General features: G+C 45.5%; 1 protein-coding gene across 1 annotated transcript in view; it reads left to right on the forward strand.

Moving 5' to 3' along the window:
* LOC138301662 (olfactory receptor 6M1-like) overlaps positions 1-19,085 on the forward strand; it is a 95,723-nt gene extending 76,638 nt beyond the window's left edge. Inside the window, exon 6 of the mRNA XM_069242177.1 lies at positions 18,989-19,085. Coding sequence (XP_069098278.1) covers positions 18,989-19,085 — 97 coding nt within the window. The remainder of the gene's footprint in view (positions 1-18,988) is intronic.
* Positions 19,086-19,490: the final 405 nt, after the last annotated feature.

Below are 19,490 nucleotides of genomic sequence, written 5' to 3' on the forward strand. Positions count from 1 at the left end.
GAATTGTCAATGCGCCACCATCCTCTAGCAGCTCAGCTGCTGCTGCTTGATAGGTGGACAGATGTTCAGATGTCCAAAGACGAACCCAATACATAAGAGCTCTCAGGGCAATTTCATTACGGATCTCTTTAAAGCTAAATCAAATCTGAGGGGTGTGGGAGGAGTACTCATCGGCAAACGCAAAAAGTTATGCATAAAGCGATTTTCTACTGTTGTCAGGCTTCTGGAGTTGCAGTGTCCCCATAACTCAGCACCATAAATTGAAGCAGCCACTGCCGCTGCCTTATATACTGTAATGGCAGGTGAGATTTCCCCTTCCGAGATGTTTGCAATTTTCCTCCCTATCACTGCTGACCTCTGCCGAAGGACAGACAGACTCCTTCTAATCTGTGCCAACCATTGTTGGTCATCCGCTAGTCTTATCCCCAGATAATCAAATTGGCTAACTCTCTCTACCAATTGTCCAGCTATAGTAATTTTTCCCCTGAATGACTTATGCGGATTAAAAGCCATAAACATGGTCTTAGTTGGATTTAGTTCAAGGCCCCTCTTGGCACAAAAGATAGAAAAAGCATCAAGTTCATTTTGGAGGCACATTGGGGTTCTTGAAATTAATAGAGTGTCATCCGCATACATTAGGATGGGGATCGGGACTCCTACTAGCTTCGGGGCATCATGGTTACAATGCATCAGCTGATCTACCACACTGTTGATAAAGAGATTAAACAGTGTGGGAGCTAAGACACACCCCTGTCTGACCTCCCTATCAACGGGTATGGCTTCTGTCAGGTCTCCACCTTGAGACCAACGTACCTGAGCATAAGTTCCCTCATGGAGATGCTTTATCAGCCTCAGCAGTTCTTTGTCAAGTTGATAGGACTCCAAGACATTCCACAGCAAGTCCCGTGGGACTGGATCAAAGGCAGCCTTTAAATCAATAAAGGCCACATACAAGTGGCTCTTATTGAGTATCAGGTATTTCCAGCAGAGGGGGTTAAACCTGAACGCCTGGTCTATTGAGCTAACTCCTTTCCTGAATCCCGCCTGGAAATTGGAGAGGATCTGAAAGTCCTCTATCCAAGTCTGCAGTCTGATCAGGACCTGCTTACAAAATACTTTTTGGCTCACGTCAATTAAGCTTATTGGTCTGTAGTTAGTTGATAAGACCCTTGACCCCTTTTTAAAAACAGGAACTATGATTGCTCCTTGCCATGTAGAGGGAAGCCCACCACCCCTCAGAATCACATTGTTAAGTACATTTAGATATAAAGACCAAGTTCTGGGTTGGGATAGATACAAGTCACCTGGAATACCATCTAGAACGGGGGCCTTTCCTTTGCGTAATGTTTGAAGAGCCAGAGTAGTTTCTTTTAGGGAAAAAGGGTCCAAATCAAAGTTAGATGAAACAACTACCCCGGAAGTTGGTATATAAGAAGTAGAAGGCCCCTCTAGTATTGGTGGAGGAACGTTGATGCAGCTAATCTGAACCGCTCTATACAGATTTCCAAAGTGTGACACCCAGGTTTCTGGCAGGATTGCTGGATAGCTCTCCACGTTTTGGGAATGTCCTTTTTCTGCCACTAATTTCCAAAACAATTTTGTATCCTCATGGAGAGCATCTACCAGAGTATTGCAATTTTTGGTTTCCCACTCTTTTTTGCCTTTTTTTCAGTGTTGTTTTATATGCAGTCCTAGTTGCTTTTATCTCCCGGTGACTCCCTACCTGCAATGCTCCCAACACCTGTAGTTTGGGCTGTCGGCAAGAACTAGAGAACCATCTCAGTGATCTATCCATGGTTTCTGCCCGTCTCCTTACTACCTGAAAAAATGGTCTTAACCGGTTGACCAAGGTACCATGCAAATTAATCAGGTCAACCAGTACAAAATCAGTGTGCTTCAGGGGAAGAAGAGTCGATACAACTACTTTGTATATTGATATCTGGAACTTCGCATCTTCTGCCACTGTTTCCCATCTCACATTTTTGTAATAGTTTGTCGCTGTTAAAATATTACCCTTCTCCCATTTAGTCAGTTTGCTGCAATTAAATGTGGAGGTTAAGAAGGATGTGCAGAGAGCTTGGTGGTCACTATCATCTCGTGGGGAGACAGCCATATCAATGAGAAAGTTCCAGAGTATATTGTCTACTAAAATATAGTCTAAGTGGCTCAAATATAGTCATTTTTTATATGTAGGCAACGCCGCAGTATCCGACTTTGTGTTCCCATTTACTACTCTTAACCCCATAGTTTCTATTAGGTTCCCGAGTAGATCTAATGCTCCCCCTGTTTTCTTTGTTGTGACCTGGACCGGGCCTGATCTATCACAAGGGTCTGCAAACTGGGTTCCTTCCTGCTGGTAATCATCCTTATAACTCAGTTGCATATTGCAATCCCCTGCAACAATTAAGCCCTGCTCCCCTGGTAGATGGTTCAAGAGATCTGTAAGCAAATTCAGCAAAGCAATCTTTATGCTTTGTGGGCCTGGTCTAATGTATATATTTACAAATACTTTACGAGTAGGCCCCCTTGGACTGCTAAATTCCACCTCCACAGCTAAAATATCCCTAGTGGGGCTAAATAGCTCATCCGCCTTGGGGAACAGATCATGCTTTAGCCAAGTTATCAATCCCCCTGATGCCCTCTCAGATGTCGATGGGAGCGCAGCCTTCTGGAAGGTCCAGAATCCTGCTCTATAGATCATTGAAGGGGCCCATGTCTCCTGTAAAAGAATGATATGGTGTTGATCTATGAAACTACACCACTCTGGATTGGTTGTTTTTGATAGCACACCTGCCACATTCCAGGATAAAAGTTTGATTAGGGAATCATTACCATCCCCTATTTTTAACAATCTCTCATTAGTCTTATTTATAGAGGATGCTACTTCGCAGTCCCTCCCTTCTACTTGGCCATTACAATATGTTCCTACCGCTGCTCCCACAATGCCCAATGACAGATTAATTAGGGCACAGGGTTCCATAACCCTTTTAGTAAATACATCATCCCTCCCTGCCTTCACTATGGGAGCTTTGCATCAATCCACGGTTGAAGTTGGTCTAATCCTAAGGCCCTGCCTTGAGGTACATAAACTGGGAAGCAATATATTGTTAGGGCTACCTGTAAAAAACAAAGTGGCCATTAATGGTGGAATTGTTTGGGTAAGAGTTACTTGGGATAGGGTACCAGGTCTCAGTCTTTGCTCAAGTGCTAAAAGACCCTTCACTCGGCTCTGGCTGTTCAATTTCAACCCTATGAGGTCCGTTTCTAAGCTATCACTTGAATATCTCTGGACATTAACTATGTCATCCCGTATAATGGACCTACATTTCTTTACTCCCCTTATCCAGTGGATTACTTTATTTTTGAGTGAATCCCCTTGTTCCTTAAGACCATGGTTTAAATTTGGAATGTTCATCATATATGTGTCATACTGGCTATGCTTGATCTGGCTTAACAAAGTACTCCGTAGGGGGTCTTTATTACTGTTGTCTAAAGGCTTATTTCTGTGCACCCCCTGGTTTGCCCCTCTTATCAAGTTGATGTCACATTTGTTTGAGTTAGCCACTTTGGGGGCTACACAGCCTTCCGATTGGCAATTTTGTGGTGCCACTCCAGCCCTCTTTCCCTTATGTTTTCCTGCCGTAGGTGTTTCAATTGGTTGAGTTTGCATAGATAGAGAGTTAGGCTCAGGTTTGAAAGAGGATTTCCTTATGTCCCCAATTACGTCAGTAATACCGTCCAGCTTCTCATGTATCATATGACTCAAGGATGTGAGATATTCTCTTAAGTTCACTATCTCTGCTCTTATTTGTGTTAGCTGTACCTCAAGAGGGCGTTCCCCCTGGGTGACTAAGTGTGTTAATAGGTCCTCAGCTTCCCTTGGTGCACTCTCCTCTATGCTAGAAGTTGCCAGAGAGACAAGGGTAAGAAACGATTAAAACAGTTTATAGGGGTGACTTGCTGTCCTGCTGATTAGGCACACTCGATTTAGGGCACTCTATGGGGTAAAGGAGGGTTTCTGATATAGTAGTCTCCAAATGAGTCCCCCGTGGGGATTCTAACAGCAGCTCTCTATTCGCAGGGGTAAAGAAAGACTTTATATCTTTGGTTGCAACATCATTCCCTCTTGCAGGGTTTAGGGACTAACAAACTCTCTACTTCCTCTATTAGATCGTCAATTTGGGTCAGTGTGCAGTTTTCAGCAGCATGTCAAGGTAGTTTCTTCACCCCTCCCTGCCCAATGGGATTACCACTAGCTTTCCTTTTCCCCATCCTGGTTGAATTTAATAAAATTTCTCAGAAATGAATATGGGGGAAAAAGAAAACCAAGAGAATAGGCCCTGCCCTGTCTCTTCCTGTCAATGACGGGCAGAGGATGGGCCCGCCCTTGGCCCGGGCTTTGGCCGGGCTTTGCCCGCGCGCTTCCCGCGAGGCGGGAGCACGATAATAGATTTAAAGGGGCTTGGTCTCGCCACCAGCAAGGTCCTGCGCTTCCCGCGAGGTGGGAGCGCGAATAATAGATTTAAAGGGGCTTGGTCCCGCCCCTAGCCACCACCAGCAAGGTCCTGTGCTTCCCGCGAAGCGGAAGCGCTATCGTAGATTTAAAGGGGCTTGGTCCCGCCCCCAGCAAGGCCCTGTGCTTCCCGCGAAGCGGGAGCGCGATCGTAGATTAAAAGGGACTTGGTCCCGCCCCCAGCCGCCACCGGCAAGGTCCTGCGCTTCCCCGATTGCATACTAATTTTTGACCTATAAGTGTGGAGAGCACAACCCTTATCAGTGGGACGGTTTCATGAGGAGTATCCAGATGAGCAGTATCTTTTGACTAAAATGAAGCACCCAAACAGCTTTATGTTTACTTTTTATACAGTATAGCATAGTCACTGTAGAGCCATCCCTGTGCTAAATCATTACAAACCTGGTGCACTAGCAGCCTGGTCCAGCAATGTGACACTTGTTGCAAACATTGTGCTCTGGTGCAGCAGCCAGCCTCTGCTAGGATGATAAATCACTGAAACAAGATAGCGGTCCTGTATGCACATTAAAGGACAATAATTATCTGGATGCTAAATGTAATTGCACACTTAATGAATGGTAACATTCTCTAGGGACACCTGCAGCTCAATGTTGAACATTTACTGAAGTCAAAAATTATTAACATTACACAATACTCAGGGCCAAGTAAACAATATTTTTTTAAGATTAGAAGTAAAACGTAGCAGTTTGGTGAATATTGCTTGTGGGAAAATACATGGCTCAGTGCACAGAGTGATTCACATAACACTGTAAAAAGAAATCCGTGATTAGCAGGTTCAAGAAATCAAAGAACACAATCTCAGTGGTGTCCAGAATTTTGCAAATCAGAAACAGACATTGAACAAATCAAATGTGGTTCATATGGAAAACTTTGGCAGCTTTGTGACCCCTGTGAGTCATTGTCAGGACTGGGCTTTGGTAGGAAAGTGCGGAAACTAGTAAGGAATCATGGGCAGCAGCGGCCCGTGCTTGAGGGCGCTGGGGCTCCGCCCACCAAGTGTATTTTGCCATAAATAAAGTTAGACATGGTAAATGTTCGTCATTTGACTGCTTCGCTCTGAGACAGAGAGATCAGCAGTCAGGCACTTTAAGCAGCTGCACTCACTGCACATCTGAGTGCCTTTTCATAGCAGAAACAGGGCGTAGGCACAGTCAGCCCTTGTGTTGCCTCGGATTCCAGGTGACGTTGTTCCCCCGTCTCCTCCTCTTTCTGGTGGCGCTATAGAAATTAGCATTGGGCGTTCCACTCTTCAGCTCAGGCTCCAGGAGGCTGAACGTCAATCAAGAACACTTTCCACACCCTTCTCCATTTTGTCAAAGGGTGGTGGTGTTTGTGGAATCAGGAAGTGAAATCGATAACCACAACCCACCCTGTGATGAAATGGAAGGGGCAAGATTAAAAACAGTTTGAAGTACTGCATACTTTTTATTCTCTAATGTCAGGCCGTATCTGCTTTTATTTTTTATTTTGTACATGTGACAGGACGAAATGCTTATCAGGATCTCAGCATGCCAGGCCTGCCATCAGTGCAAGTGAAGTGTCACAGCTGTGAAGGTGTCCCCCAGGCATGCCCCACGATAGCATTGGGTCACTAAATAAGTCCAAATTTATTCTGAGTGCCTGCAAAGCGAAGATAAAAACGTCTTCAAGTTTTCCCTTTACTTCCCCCATCTCACTAAGGAATGTATTAATTGGAAGGATCTGTGTTTGACTCTATAGTACACTTTCAAATGATTCCTGGTAAGTTCAGTCAACAGTTCATCCTGCTGAGGTCGATAAAATGAATACCACTGACTTTGGCTTTACATGATGTAATTCCATGTATTGACTTAAGCCCCACCACTTTTTGCAATCACCAGCCTCCACTGATCATGGGGGCTCATTTGGGTCATGAGCGCCCATTGTGCTCCGAGAGCAGCTCCCTACCCTGGAGCCCCTCCTTGGGAAATTGTCAGAGTTGTCAGTCCAGCTCCTTGCCCGCACATGGAAAGAACATGGATGATTCGTTATCAAGTTCAGGTAGACTGGAAATGTATACAAACACCTACTAATCTGAGTTTCTTACTTTCCAGCCTCTATGTTTGTAAACTGGGCTCCCTGGCTGCACGGGTAAGTGCGGCTCCCCATCTGGAGCGGGTAGAATCTATTTGCCTGCATTTTAGAGCGATCTTCTGCCTCGAGGCGCTATCCCAGAAAGACCTAAGTCATGTACAGCTATTGGCCCGGTGCCTTAAGGAGTCAGAGCACCAGAGGTGTCAGAGCCCGCAGCATATCTCAGCCTGGCCTGCTTTATGTTCAAATTATTGGGAAATAAGAGGCGCTGTTTAATGTCTTAAAGCGCTGCAGGAAGTGCGGGGTAAGTGATCGTGAGACACTAATCCAGCGATGAATAGGAGAGTTCAGAGCTGATAAACTGCGCACAAGTGAAAAATAAAATACAGCCCTACTGCAGAAGAAAACTAGGGTCTCGCATTTCTCGGAGTTACAGCTATTAGCAATTGTAAACTCCCAACCGGATTTTTCTTGCCACATTGACTGGAAAAAAACAGCGCGATGGCGCTGCTACAGTTCACTCCTAGTGAAACCTATTAGCAAAAGTGCAATTAACTATGTAACAGGGTCGATGTTATCCAAAGCGCTCGACTTCTGCCAAGCGAGATCGTGCAGCGAACAAAAGATAACAAGCATTTGCAATACAATGGGTCTCGCATCTGCTCGAGTTAGAGCTATTAGCGTTATAAACTCCTAACCTGACTTTTCTTGGCACATAAATTGAAAGTTAAGTACTTTCCCATAAGGGAACGGCCGCCATGAGCATCAGCGTGAAGAGATACGCAAAAGGAAAAGAAATTCGCTTGCGGTTAAACTTATCGCAAAAGTGCAATTAGCCATGTAACAGGGGTGATGTCCAAGGCGGTAACAAAACCTCCCCAAGGAGGGACCATTTACCAACGTAATCAAATGATTTTTGAATGGCAAGCCAACGAACGAGTGGTAATGATGGGCGCTGTTAAAAGCCCAGATACACACCAATACGTCGGAATAGCAGCACATGCGCAGTGCAATTCTCAACCTAAAAAGCAGTCCACAAACCTGATGGGAAACAGCGAGTCTTGCATGTTTTTAGTACTTGGTCGCTGCGCTCGAGGAAGGCTAACCACTGGAAAAGGCATGACGTATGCGTGCCTTCCACTAATGAAAGCAAGCAGATTTTAACAGGCAAGCCAACAAACCAATGAAATACAATGACGTGACGTGGACGGGGCTCCAGTCCTTTTCTAACTCCTAAAGCGTCGCGCATGCGACGCAGGCTTGACCCTAAAAAGGGAACTTGCCAAAACACTAAATACAATGACCCACTATCCCTGTTGGACTTTACTGTAAAAATAGTTGGGAGAGTAACCCTTGATAAATTACTGAACTGGACATCGTAAATTAACATATTATCTCAGGTTCAGTATGTGTTTAGGACAGGCCTGGGAGCCCTTGAGAAATGTCTCAATTTACATTACATATTATGTAAATAAGTGATCGCCAAAATAATTTACTTACACATTGCTTTTATGGATCTCTCATGTGTTTTTGATACCATAAACAAGTCGAAGCTTTAGGATTTTTTGCTTTCTGTGGGGCTCGATGGGCAGGTTGGGGGGTTGGTTTGCTGATTTTTCACTTGGCACTGCATTTTGATTTTTATGTCTGTGTCAGGTATGGGGAATAACAGATGTGCACCGATGTCTGTGCGTTAAGACGCAGCATGCAACAGGTCTATGTTTAAGCATCTGTCTTATTTTTATTATATGTTAATGGACTTGAAACTCTGCTAATCGAGAAAGTAAGAGACTAACTGCTAATTTAAAAATAAGGCTGTCAGTCCTCCTTTGTGCAGATGACGCTGTCCTCTTAGCAAGACCCCCAGTTGGCCGTAAGGTACTCTTAGATACTTTGTCGCCTTCATGGAGCAGCTAACTGGAAACCAATCAACCCACAATTTTCATTATGACATGGGGACCTACAAATATGAAATCACATTGTTTATCACTTTTAGAAAGCATGAATCAATTTCCCTACCTGGAGTAACCTTTGTTTGTTCTAATTCCTGGGCTTCATGTATATCCATCAGGAGACTGCAATTTGCACAAGCTACTGTGTTGCTTTTCAGCTTGGCTTCTTATACAGGAAAAAAAACTATTTGTTCACTTTTGGAGCTTTGCAAAAGGAAATGTATATCGGTTTTAAACTACAATGCGGGGCTTTGGTGAAATAGTAATGTATCCGGCTTACAAGTGGAGGAAAATAGTATACTTAGACGACTTGTAGGTGTCCCTGTCTGGAGCTTTCATTTCGTTATTTATCAAGAGCTTATTTTCATGGAACAGAAGGTCACTACATAACAATATCAGATTAATCGTATCCCCCTCTCATGGAAAAGCTCGATTTTGGCTCCAGTCTTCAAAGGGGGACCCTGGGAGTTGTCATCTGGTGGCTTTAATTGATAATGGGAATAAATATTTTGCAGGGGCGTTGCTAAAGTAGCTGCAGCAGTGGGCTCCATCATCCCATCAAATCAAACTGGCGTTACTAAGAGCACAGGGACCTCAGTTGACATCATGCCACTTTCCCTTTTAACCGACTGAGCAAGTCCTACAGCCAGTCAATCTGTCTGGGCTTCATTGACTATAAGTCTGCATTTGATAAAGTTGACTGGAGGAAGCTATGGTGGAAACTGGCCAGCCAAAACATCCAGGATAGCCTATTAAGGGCCCTTGAGCTCCTGCATACAGATACATGGGTCAGAATCAAAATTGGAGATGGCTCCCGACTATCCAGGTGAATTAAAACTACACAAGGCCCAAGCAGGGCTGTGTCTTATCTCCTACATTATTTAACCTGTTCCTATTGGATCTCACTCTGACTCTAATTGCAGTTAATTCTCATCTGCCTAAATTAGAGGGCCTCAGGCTTTTGAATATGCTGATGACCTTGTTCTGATCAGTAGAACTAAAGTCGGCCTGCAGCAGCTTCTTGATGCTACCTCAGCCTACTGACATGGACTGACAATGAACAGAAAAAATACAACAATCTTAGCAGTTCAAGGCTTTAGAAATCAAAAGCCCGTGTGGATCCTGGACCAAGAAAAACTAGGGCCAGTAAAAAGTTTTAAGTATCTCAGTGTTTAATGAGAACAGGAGGTAAGGCAAACAACTTGAAGAAATTAAGAGAAAAGGCAATGCCTTGGCTTTAGGTCACTTTACAGAAAGTTAAAAGGTCCATCAATTACACCAGTGCTGCAGGTGGCCCAATCAAAGGTTCTTCCATCCTTGACCTATGGAAGTGAGGCACTCATGGGATGGGACAGCGTAACACTAGACAAAGTGCTACTTAAGTTGTACATTACATTCTTCCAGCTACCCTTCTATTTATTGCCATCACAGTGTGTTGCCACAAACTTAAGTTGGCAAAGGAAGAATCATTGGGCCATTATCTCTGGTTACAAGTTGCAACAAGGCACAGTTCCTCAGCAAAGTATTACCTTCTACAGGCCCTGAGAACTCTTGGCCTAACCAGCGCTTGGGACCTATAAAAAAACTGGTTACAACCAGTACACAGTGTTGTCACTGCTTGAGAAGAAAGATTGCTTGCCCCGACCTAAGCTGGATGACACTTCACAGTTACACCACGCTGAAACCTCAGGGCTACCTAAGCGAACCCTATAGAGAGCGGGCCAAGACGCAATTTTTAAAGCATAGGCTAGAGCTACTGCCGATCTCAAGCCACTATCCTGCTTGGACTGGATGGGAGGTGCAAGTTAACTGCAGACTAGGTGATCAGGGTCTTGAAGACTTCATTCACATCTTATGCCTGTGCACTGCCCTAAGGGAGGACTGGCGCAAGCTCCTATGGAGATAATAGAATGAGCGTGGCATAAGGTCCTGCAGGGAGGCAATGATGGCCTGCTTCAAACCATCGGATATATGGCTGAATTGTGCAACAGTGCAGTTTCTCCAGGAAAAATATCGAGGCCAGGGTCTTAGCTGCTATAGGGTAGAGAGATGAGTAGCTCAAATTATAGCTTACATTTTAGCAAAGAAAATCCAAAAGATCTGGACCAATGACCATGCCTCTCTAATTGGAGCAATTTTTGAATATTGCCTATAATGGACAGGGTAAGTAAGATACCCTAGTTCCACTATATTAAGAACACTACTCATGATCTCGGTTTTTTCTCAACCTGTCAAAGCTGGAGAAAAGGGATAAAGGTTGACTCATTAGGCACTTTTTAACCAGCCAGAAGATGAAAGGGAATGAATGGAATTCTTGAAATCTTCCCATAACAATTATTCTGTGATCCAGACAGCACCAGCTCAGGAGTCTTATTTGGACCTGGTGACTAACTCTTGGGAAAAGTTGCTCCTCCACAGATTACATTTGGAGGCAGATGTGCTTCCCACCGAGGCTGTATGATACAGCAGGAATTTGTAGCTGCCCATGTGATGAAATCTCCCCGCAGATACTCCTACATTTATTTTTCTTTTGTAAATATGATCAGCCTATGTCTCGTAGATTTTTAATTCCACTCATTAAGCGGACTGATCTCAGGAAGTGTATGCCTGAGATAATCTATCTGTACCTTTTGGATAGTCCAGAGGGGTGTTTGAGGGTAGTGCTTTGCTTACAGTCTACTACTGTGTTTTATAATACATTAATGTTTTAAAGCCCAAGGGTGGGTGTTATGTCTGGCATCAATAATGTTAATGTTAATCCTAATGTTTTGCCTTCAAACCTCCTGTCTTTGCTGAATTCATTTTTGCTGGCCTTAGGACTGCACACTTGGGCCTACCCACTTCACTAGCCCTTTAAACATGTCTCAGACGTGCCATTGTAGAGCCTGTGTTTACAGTTTTCAACTGCCATTTCAACCCGACAAAATAAACCTTTTGCCAGGCCCGGACTTTCCTTTTTTAATACATTAGGTCACCCCTAAGGCAGGCCGTAGACCTCCCCAAGTGCAGAGTGCAGTGTATTTAAAAAGATAGACATACTTTTAAGTTTATTTGTCCTGGTAGTGAAAAACTCTTAAATTTGTCTATCACTACTGCGATGTCTATATCTCCCAAAGGATAATATTGGAATTGCTTTTTTACATTTTATAAGTGTAATTTAAAAATGGGAAGAGATAACTGCCTTGCGTTTGGTGTCTCTAAAATTCTAACTTACGGTAAAGCTAGACCTTGAATTACAATTTTGAAAATGCCACATTTAGAAAGCTGGCATTTTCTTTCCATAGCCATTTAGTGCCTGCTTCCTGTGTCTAGTCACATGACTGTATGTAGTTGGCAGTTGGGCTTTCTGTATTCCTCCTAGACAGCCACACACAATGGGAGCTTAGCTTAGGTGTGACTGGATGGATCATCACTTCCAGGATGGGGGGAAGAGCAGGGCCCAGCCTCACTTACATCTGAATGGGATGTGTCCTGTCTCCACACAAAGGGCTGCATACCCCCTGTAGTTAGTCTTGAGCTAGGGCAGGGAAGGCATGGCATCCACGCATCCAAAGTCATGCCTCCAGAATCTTCTTCACCACTACTACAGAACACTTCTAGACCTGTGGATACTCTGCCAGGAAGAAGGACTGCTGTGCTGCTACAACGACTGCCACTCTACTGGACTACTGCTCTGTAGGAACTGCTGCCCTGCTGTGCTGTGCTGACCTGCTGTATGCTGCCCTATTGCCTGGGTCAGAAGGACTTGACCTGCATTACTTGAGCTCAGAACCCAGAGTGACACCAAAGGCTAGTTTGCTGGCCTCCTGCCCTGAAGCTTCAGGGAATTAACAAGGTTCCAACCACCTTGCATCTCCACCTAGACCTAGACCTAGACCTGCCATCTGTGAGCATACCCTGCCAAGTGGTGCCCCCTCGGTCCTGGACCCTTGGAAGTAGCCTCTGTGGATCCAGCAGAACCAATGTACCACCTTTGCTGGGAGATGCACCAAGAGCTAAATTGATGCATCTCCGCTGCTGCATGGATTGGACCCATCACAAAGACTCTCATTGCTGCCGCAGCCCGTATTGCCTTCGGAACTGCCACTGTGGAACGCATCCTCGGCCCAGACCCTTGCATCTCTTATTGATGGCAGGCTTGTTGATTATGTTGGACTCCATATCGCAGGGTTCAAAGATCTTCGGAACTGGCACATCTCGCTGACTGTGTGATGCAGCCCCAATGCTGGACTTGACATCGCAAGCCCTGTCAATGGGGTTCTAGACATTAACATATCAAGACCTTGCATTGCTGCCTCACTGCCGCTCGGAACCAATGCATCACATCGACTGTGTGATGCATCTTCGACGCAGACCCACCCCACGCTCTGCAACCCAGGATTTAAGGTACTCTGTTCTTCACTGGATCTCTAAAAACTTTAAATTTGAATATCTTCAGTTCTCGTAAATGGATTTTTGACTTTTGATTTTGTTTTATTTACTAAATTAAGCTCTATATTTCTAACCTGGTGTGGGATTCTTTTTGTGTGGTGCTTTCACCATTTTAGCGTCTGAAGTGTTTCACAAATATTTCACACAGTTTTCTAAGTTAAGCCTTACTGCTCTGTGCCAAGCTACCAAGGGGCTGAGCACAGGTTAATATGAGGTTTGCTTGTGCCTTACCGTGACTAGGATTGTGATTGCTACTTCACCAGGCTCAGACCCTATTGAACCAGTAACCACATTTCTGACAGTGAGGCTTTTAAACAATGGAAATATATAACTGGATTTTTTGTGTTTATGAATTGACTGTTAATATTTTTGTTCTAGGGTGTGGTTATATTATGATTGTCTAGGGTGTGGTTATATTATGATTGTCATTGATGTAACCATGTTGCTTATTTTATGATTATTTTTCAAGTGATGGAGGAAAGATACCTTTACTGTCCTAATTAATCAGAACTCAATTGACTGAACTTTTGTATATTCATAATTAGGTTGTACTAGTGGTCATACCATTTTGGACATAAATAAATGGCTTAAATTTGTTCAGGACACTGCTTTAAAATAGTAATATATGAGATTATTTGGTGTTTTCACTACTAGCCTGTTTTGAGTTATCTTGTTGATGAAATGCTCAATAATGTTTACTATATATAAGGCAAGTTATACAGTAAAAGTATGATGGTCTGCGGAATAAACTTTCATGATTTGTTTTTAATATTGTGCAGCATAATTTGATTGCCATACAGAAGGAAGTATGCTGATTGTGATATATGAAGATGCCATAAAGCTTTTGCACATGAACAATTGAGGATATTACGAATAGATTCATGGCTCCAATGAGGTAGGAATGATATTAGTGGTAACAGGTTTGAAAAGGAGATGTATAACTCTTTTCTATTATTTGTCTATTTAATAGTATCAAACTTTGAAAGTATTAGAAGGCATTTACCAATTTGAAAATTAGCCTTGATGTTAGGTCTAATATATTTACTTTGAAAAACACACCATTAGAAAGGAAATTTAATGGAGATACAGATTATTATTTAGCTAAGGAGGTAAATATAGAGTTTGATTATGTAGCCTTAACATTAGGATCATTGCTTTTAATAACTGTAAAAGGCTTCTTTAAAACATTATTTTAAATGTTCACAATACATATTTGATGATATAAAATTCAGGTTTGCAATAATCCCTACTGAACATTTCATATAATAGCAGAAATGGATTTTAATCTTAGTAGAGATTTAGAATTGATTTTTTATTTAATCTGAGACTTTTCTCTAACAATTTATTGATGTCATCACGTTTTTAAACTATGTGAGTATATGAAATCTGATTATCTTTGTATGTGAATATGAAGTGGTAATTTTCCATATTTGTTTCAATAATTGCTCAGCAATATCACTGGTAGAAATGTGCTAAAAATAAGCTCTTTCCTAAAAAATTATCATGATGGATCAGAATTGTAATTCAAATGACTATATACATATTTGACTATACACATATTTGAGCACTTTAAAGATTTTGTGAAAGTATTTTGATGTATCTATGGTAATGAACATCTTCATCTATCTTTTTTTAACTGTTATTCTCACAGCCCTGAGGAAGCGGTATTTTAGCTGTGAAACACGTGTTGGCTGTACCCTATAGGAATCAAAATCACAGTGGAATGATGATCCTTGTACAATAGCTATCAATTAAATAAAATATATTTTTGTACAGTTCATTAATGAAAACATGCAAAGGATTATTACCACAATGCTTTTATAACCGATCTTTTGAGAATTGTTTTTTGATATATACTTTTTATTTGCATATTTAATACAATGTGTGAATATGTGGAATATACGTTTAGGCATCTAAATGTAATTTTTGTAGTTCCCTAAAGAAATGTATTGCATTTCATTTTAGAATGTTGCTTAATTTGTTATGGCTGCTTGGATTTTGTGACATTGGGTACTGGGAAGGGACCTGCAGAACGCGGCCAAGCTATCATTCCAGCAGCCGCAGCGGAGGGGCTGCACGTGTGGCGGCAGCCCTCTCCAGGCTGGCAGTTAGGCAGTATCCAACAACCACATTATGAGGTTGCACACCGCCAGGATTTCTGGGGCGGATCCACTGCTACCAAAAGCCTGGTGGGAATGAAAAATATAAAAGGGAACACCCAGCTTCAGCAACACAGGCACGTCCGTAGGCGCCATTGCATGCAAATTGCAACTCCTCCCAATGCTCTACCTGGCCATGTAACTCACGGACCAGCGATGGCGACCAAGGTACCAACCGTAAGCACACCAGCCTAGCACACACTGGTTAGTATACACACACAACACACACACAACACGGGTAGCCATGCCCACACACACATGCAAACAAACACCTGTGTCAACACACACACACACATACACACATGCATACATGCAAATACCCACAACCACCACACATACATGTGGAAGGAAAGCCAGGACTATGTAGGTACCATTGACACCAATGGTGTTGTGTCGCAGATATTTTATACATGTTAATATCTTGAATAAACTATGTACCCACAGGCCTGAGGGCGAGTCCAAAAGACCCACAGTGCCCTGATCACACTGGTTACAAGGTGACGCCCCAACTTGACTCCTGACTACTGCAAAGTGCAGGCCTCCACAGGGCAGGGGCATCAGTGGAGTATGCAGGCACCACAGGCGTGGGGTGGGGGGGTTGGGCTTGGAGGGGGGTCCTTTAGTCTGGGCTTGGATGGAGATCCTTGGGCTTGCCCTTTGGGGGGGAGTTTAGCTGGGGGGTAGTTGGGCTTGGGCTTGGTACTGGAGGGAGTGGGCTTGGCCTTGGAAATGGAGGGAGAGGGCATGGGCTTGGGTTTGGCAGGAGGAGCAGTGTACATGACGGGGGTGGAAGTGGAAGGTGGTGGAGGGGCATGGCGAGGGGCAGTAGTGGACTGGGAGGCGGAATGCAGGGGCCTTGGAAGACTAGCAGAGTGCTGGAGAGGAACAGTGACTGGGGCAGTTGTGGGAAAAGAGAAAACTCTCTGAGGAAACTTTTTTTGAGGACACAAGGGAGGTCAAGGTAAGGACGTTTGGGAGGGGAGGGAGTGGGTATGGTTGTGAGGTGTGTACGTTGAGGTGCCTTGGGTACAGGTGCGTGGGTGGATGAAATGTGTGTGCTGGGGGACTGTTGGGTGGGTGTGTGCAGGCATTCAGATGTACTGGGAGGAGGTTGGGAGGAGTTCCAGGGAGATGGCAGGGGGGATGTGTGAGTGTATGTTGGGGAGGTGTTTGCAGGTAGGGTGGAAGTGCTGCATGTAGGTGTGTTGACAGTCATGGTGTCTGTGCCAGTAGTGTATGGGGTGCATGAATGGGGTCAGATAATGTGGTGATGGTGGCAGTGAGGGCACATGTGGCAGGATCAGTGACTGATGTGGTGCTGACTGCAGGTGTGAGTGGTGTACTGACTGTGAGGGTGAGGTGGTGCAGGAGTCAGTGCAGGATGTGGATGTTGTCATGTCTGCATGTGTCTGTTGTGTGTGTGCATGGCGTGGTGGCGTTTGTGATGCTTATGTCTGTCCTTGCGTACCATGTCTGTTGATGTGGATGCATGTGGGTCAGTAGGTCTGCTTTGGATGGGTGAGGGGAGAGGGATGTGGGTATGGGAACAGGTAGCTGGAGGGGGATGGAAGAAGAAGGGACACTGGCTGCCGGCAAAGAGGACGCCATAGCCTGAAACGATCTCTGTAGGCCAGACAAGTCACCATGAAAGGAACAGGTTGGTCTGTTGCATCTGGGATGCCAGTCCTTGGATGGCATTCACGATAGTTTTCTGCCCCACAGAGATGGACCTCAGGAGGTCAATAGCCTCCTCATTGGGGCCAGCAGAGCTGACTGGGGCTGGGGCAGAGGTGCTGCCGTGAAGGAAATGCCTAGCGTCTTGGGTGAGAAGGCACGGGCAACTGGGATGGGAGCTACAGGGAGGGCGGTGCTGGTAAGGGAGGTGGCGGACAAGGATGGTGCTGGGGTGGTCCCAGACGGGTCCGCCATGGCCAGGGAGCCGCCATCGGAGGAGGAATCAGAAGATTGTGTGGTCCATCCTGTCCCCCCATGGCACTCCCCTCGTCCTCCGTCCGACTGGTCCCCTCGGCTCCGCTGGTGTCAGTCTCCTGGGTCCTGTGGGCTGCACCTTCACCACTCGCCGGTGCCCCTTGTCCTTTGCCAGATGATGCTGATGTACACAAAGACAGAGAGGGAGGGAGAGATAGACGGACAGGGTGCAATCGGTCAACGCCAGCACTACTGTAACACAGGGTAGAACATCAGCATTTGATGCCATGCCATGATACACTATGCACACCCCTGTACATCCTACAACTAGGGAACACCATGGGGGAAATCACAACAATGCACAGGTCAACTGCTGATTATCTGACTGATGCAAACATGTACATGAGTAGTGGCAAACCTGTCCAGTACCTGCCCACTACCCATGGCTGTTGAGACAGGCTTGTGATGGACTGCACACCCAACAGTATCCTGCATGACTAGTTGGCAGGCCTACTTGGCTATTGTCAGTTAGAACTGTGACCACTTGGCGCACCCTACCCCACTACACATGCAGTGCCTGCCAGCTGATTGAGGTCCTGGGATCCACCCCAGCACAGTGTTTGGCAAGGACTGATCACAATGGCCTGACACTCCACGTCCAATCATCCTGTTGCCATGAGCTGGAAAGCACATCTATCTAGTAGGTGGCCACATTGTTTCAACACTGGAGGAAGCTGCCCGCTACCACTGACTGCATGGCATTACTAACACCTTTGATGCCACTCCTGTCTAGATGGACGCTACCCATAGTGGACATCATTGTACCAAGCACCCACACCACAGCTACCCAATGGTTCCCACCCAGAACCACTTTGGCAACAAATGTAGCAAGTGAGAGTGGGTACTTACCCCCAGGTGGCTGCTGTGCTGCCCTCAAGTGCACATCCACCTCAGGGTAGGCCACTGCCAATATGCAGGCCATTAAGGGGGGGTCAGAGTCCGACGGGCACCACTTCCTCGTTGTGAGGATGTCTCCAGCTGCGCCCCCACGGTCTTCCAGGCCTAGCGTCTCAGGTCCTCCCACCTCTTTCCGCAGTGGGCGCTCCACTGTGTATGGAACCCCAGGGTCCACACTTGTTTGGTGTTGGCACGCCAAATCCACTTCTTTTGATGGGTGCTTACCTACATGGGAGACACAGACAGAAGGACACAGTCATGTAGCGTGGCATCCCTGGGACAGCAGTGGACAGCACACATCACACTTCCACACCCACACATCGTCACTCAACGTAGCCTTAGGCCCCTTACCTATGTCTATGCTCCAGACACTGCCACCCACCAAGGACCATCCCCCGTGCGCACAACTCACATACAGGACAATGGCATTGGGCTCTGCCGCAGCTCTGGTGCCCCATACAACTGTCCATACTGGAGCAGGACCCCGTCCATGACCCACTCCAACTCTTCCTGGGTGAGGGCTGGGGACCCTTTCTCCTGCAGGACATGGCATCTTGGCTACCAGAGTCAGAACACAGCAGCACACACTGTGAAGGTCTTCAGTGCACGAGGTTCAGGAGTCAAGTGAGCATGTGAGCACATGAAATGGCAGTGGCGGCCACTGCGGACATCACCGTCATTGCCAGTGGCAATACCAATTGGCTTCTGCTTCCCATAGGCAACAGTGTTAACCAATGGTGAGTTGCACGGTGGTCGTGACCACCTACATTCATGACGTGTTACGCCAGCGGGATGAGCTCACTTCCACCTGTTCCATTCATGCAGGACAGGCGGCTGCCATTTTACATGTCCAAAGTGTGTTGTGGGTGAAATGTTAGTGCATCATGGTTGACTTTTGGTGACTTGTGGCCACATCAGCACTGTCTACGCAGTCTATGGTGCCTGACATAATATCCACTCTCTCCTGTTCCCAGATACGATGTAAGGTTGAGGATGAGAAATGCATCGGAGAACAGGCCCCAAGTCGACCTTGCCACCCTGGAAAAGCGTCACATTATCCAGACCTATTGATTGAACAGTGAGACCATCATGGAACTGGTAGCCCAGATGGAGCCAAATCTATTACCTGCTTTTCGCAATCCCAATGCCATCCCTCCCACAGTGCAGGTGTTGTCAGTCCTCCACTACCTTGCCTCAGGCTCCTTCCATATCACAGTGGGGCTGGCAGCAGGGAACCACAAAAACTTTAATTCGGTTAACGTGCAGGTGGCATCTCTCAGGTGACGGCCTGGTTCCCAGGCTCTGTGCATGATTCCTTTATCCTGCAGAACAGCAGCGTCCAACACATGATGGCACTGCTTACGAGGGACTAGGCCTGGCTCATAGATATGTACCTCTGCATATGTGTACCCCTCAGCTCTCTGAGTTCTTGTGTCCCTGCCCTATCACCCTCCCAGTCTTGACATGCCTCTTACC

This window comes from Pleurodeles waltl, chromosome 6, assembly GCF_031143425.1.
Source record: "Pleurodeles waltl isolate 20211129_DDA chromosome 6, aPleWal1.hap1.20221129, whole genome shotgun sequence".
Classification (NCBI taxonomy): Eukaryota; Metazoa; Chordata; class Amphibia; order Caudata; family Salamandridae; genus Pleurodeles; species Pleurodeles waltl.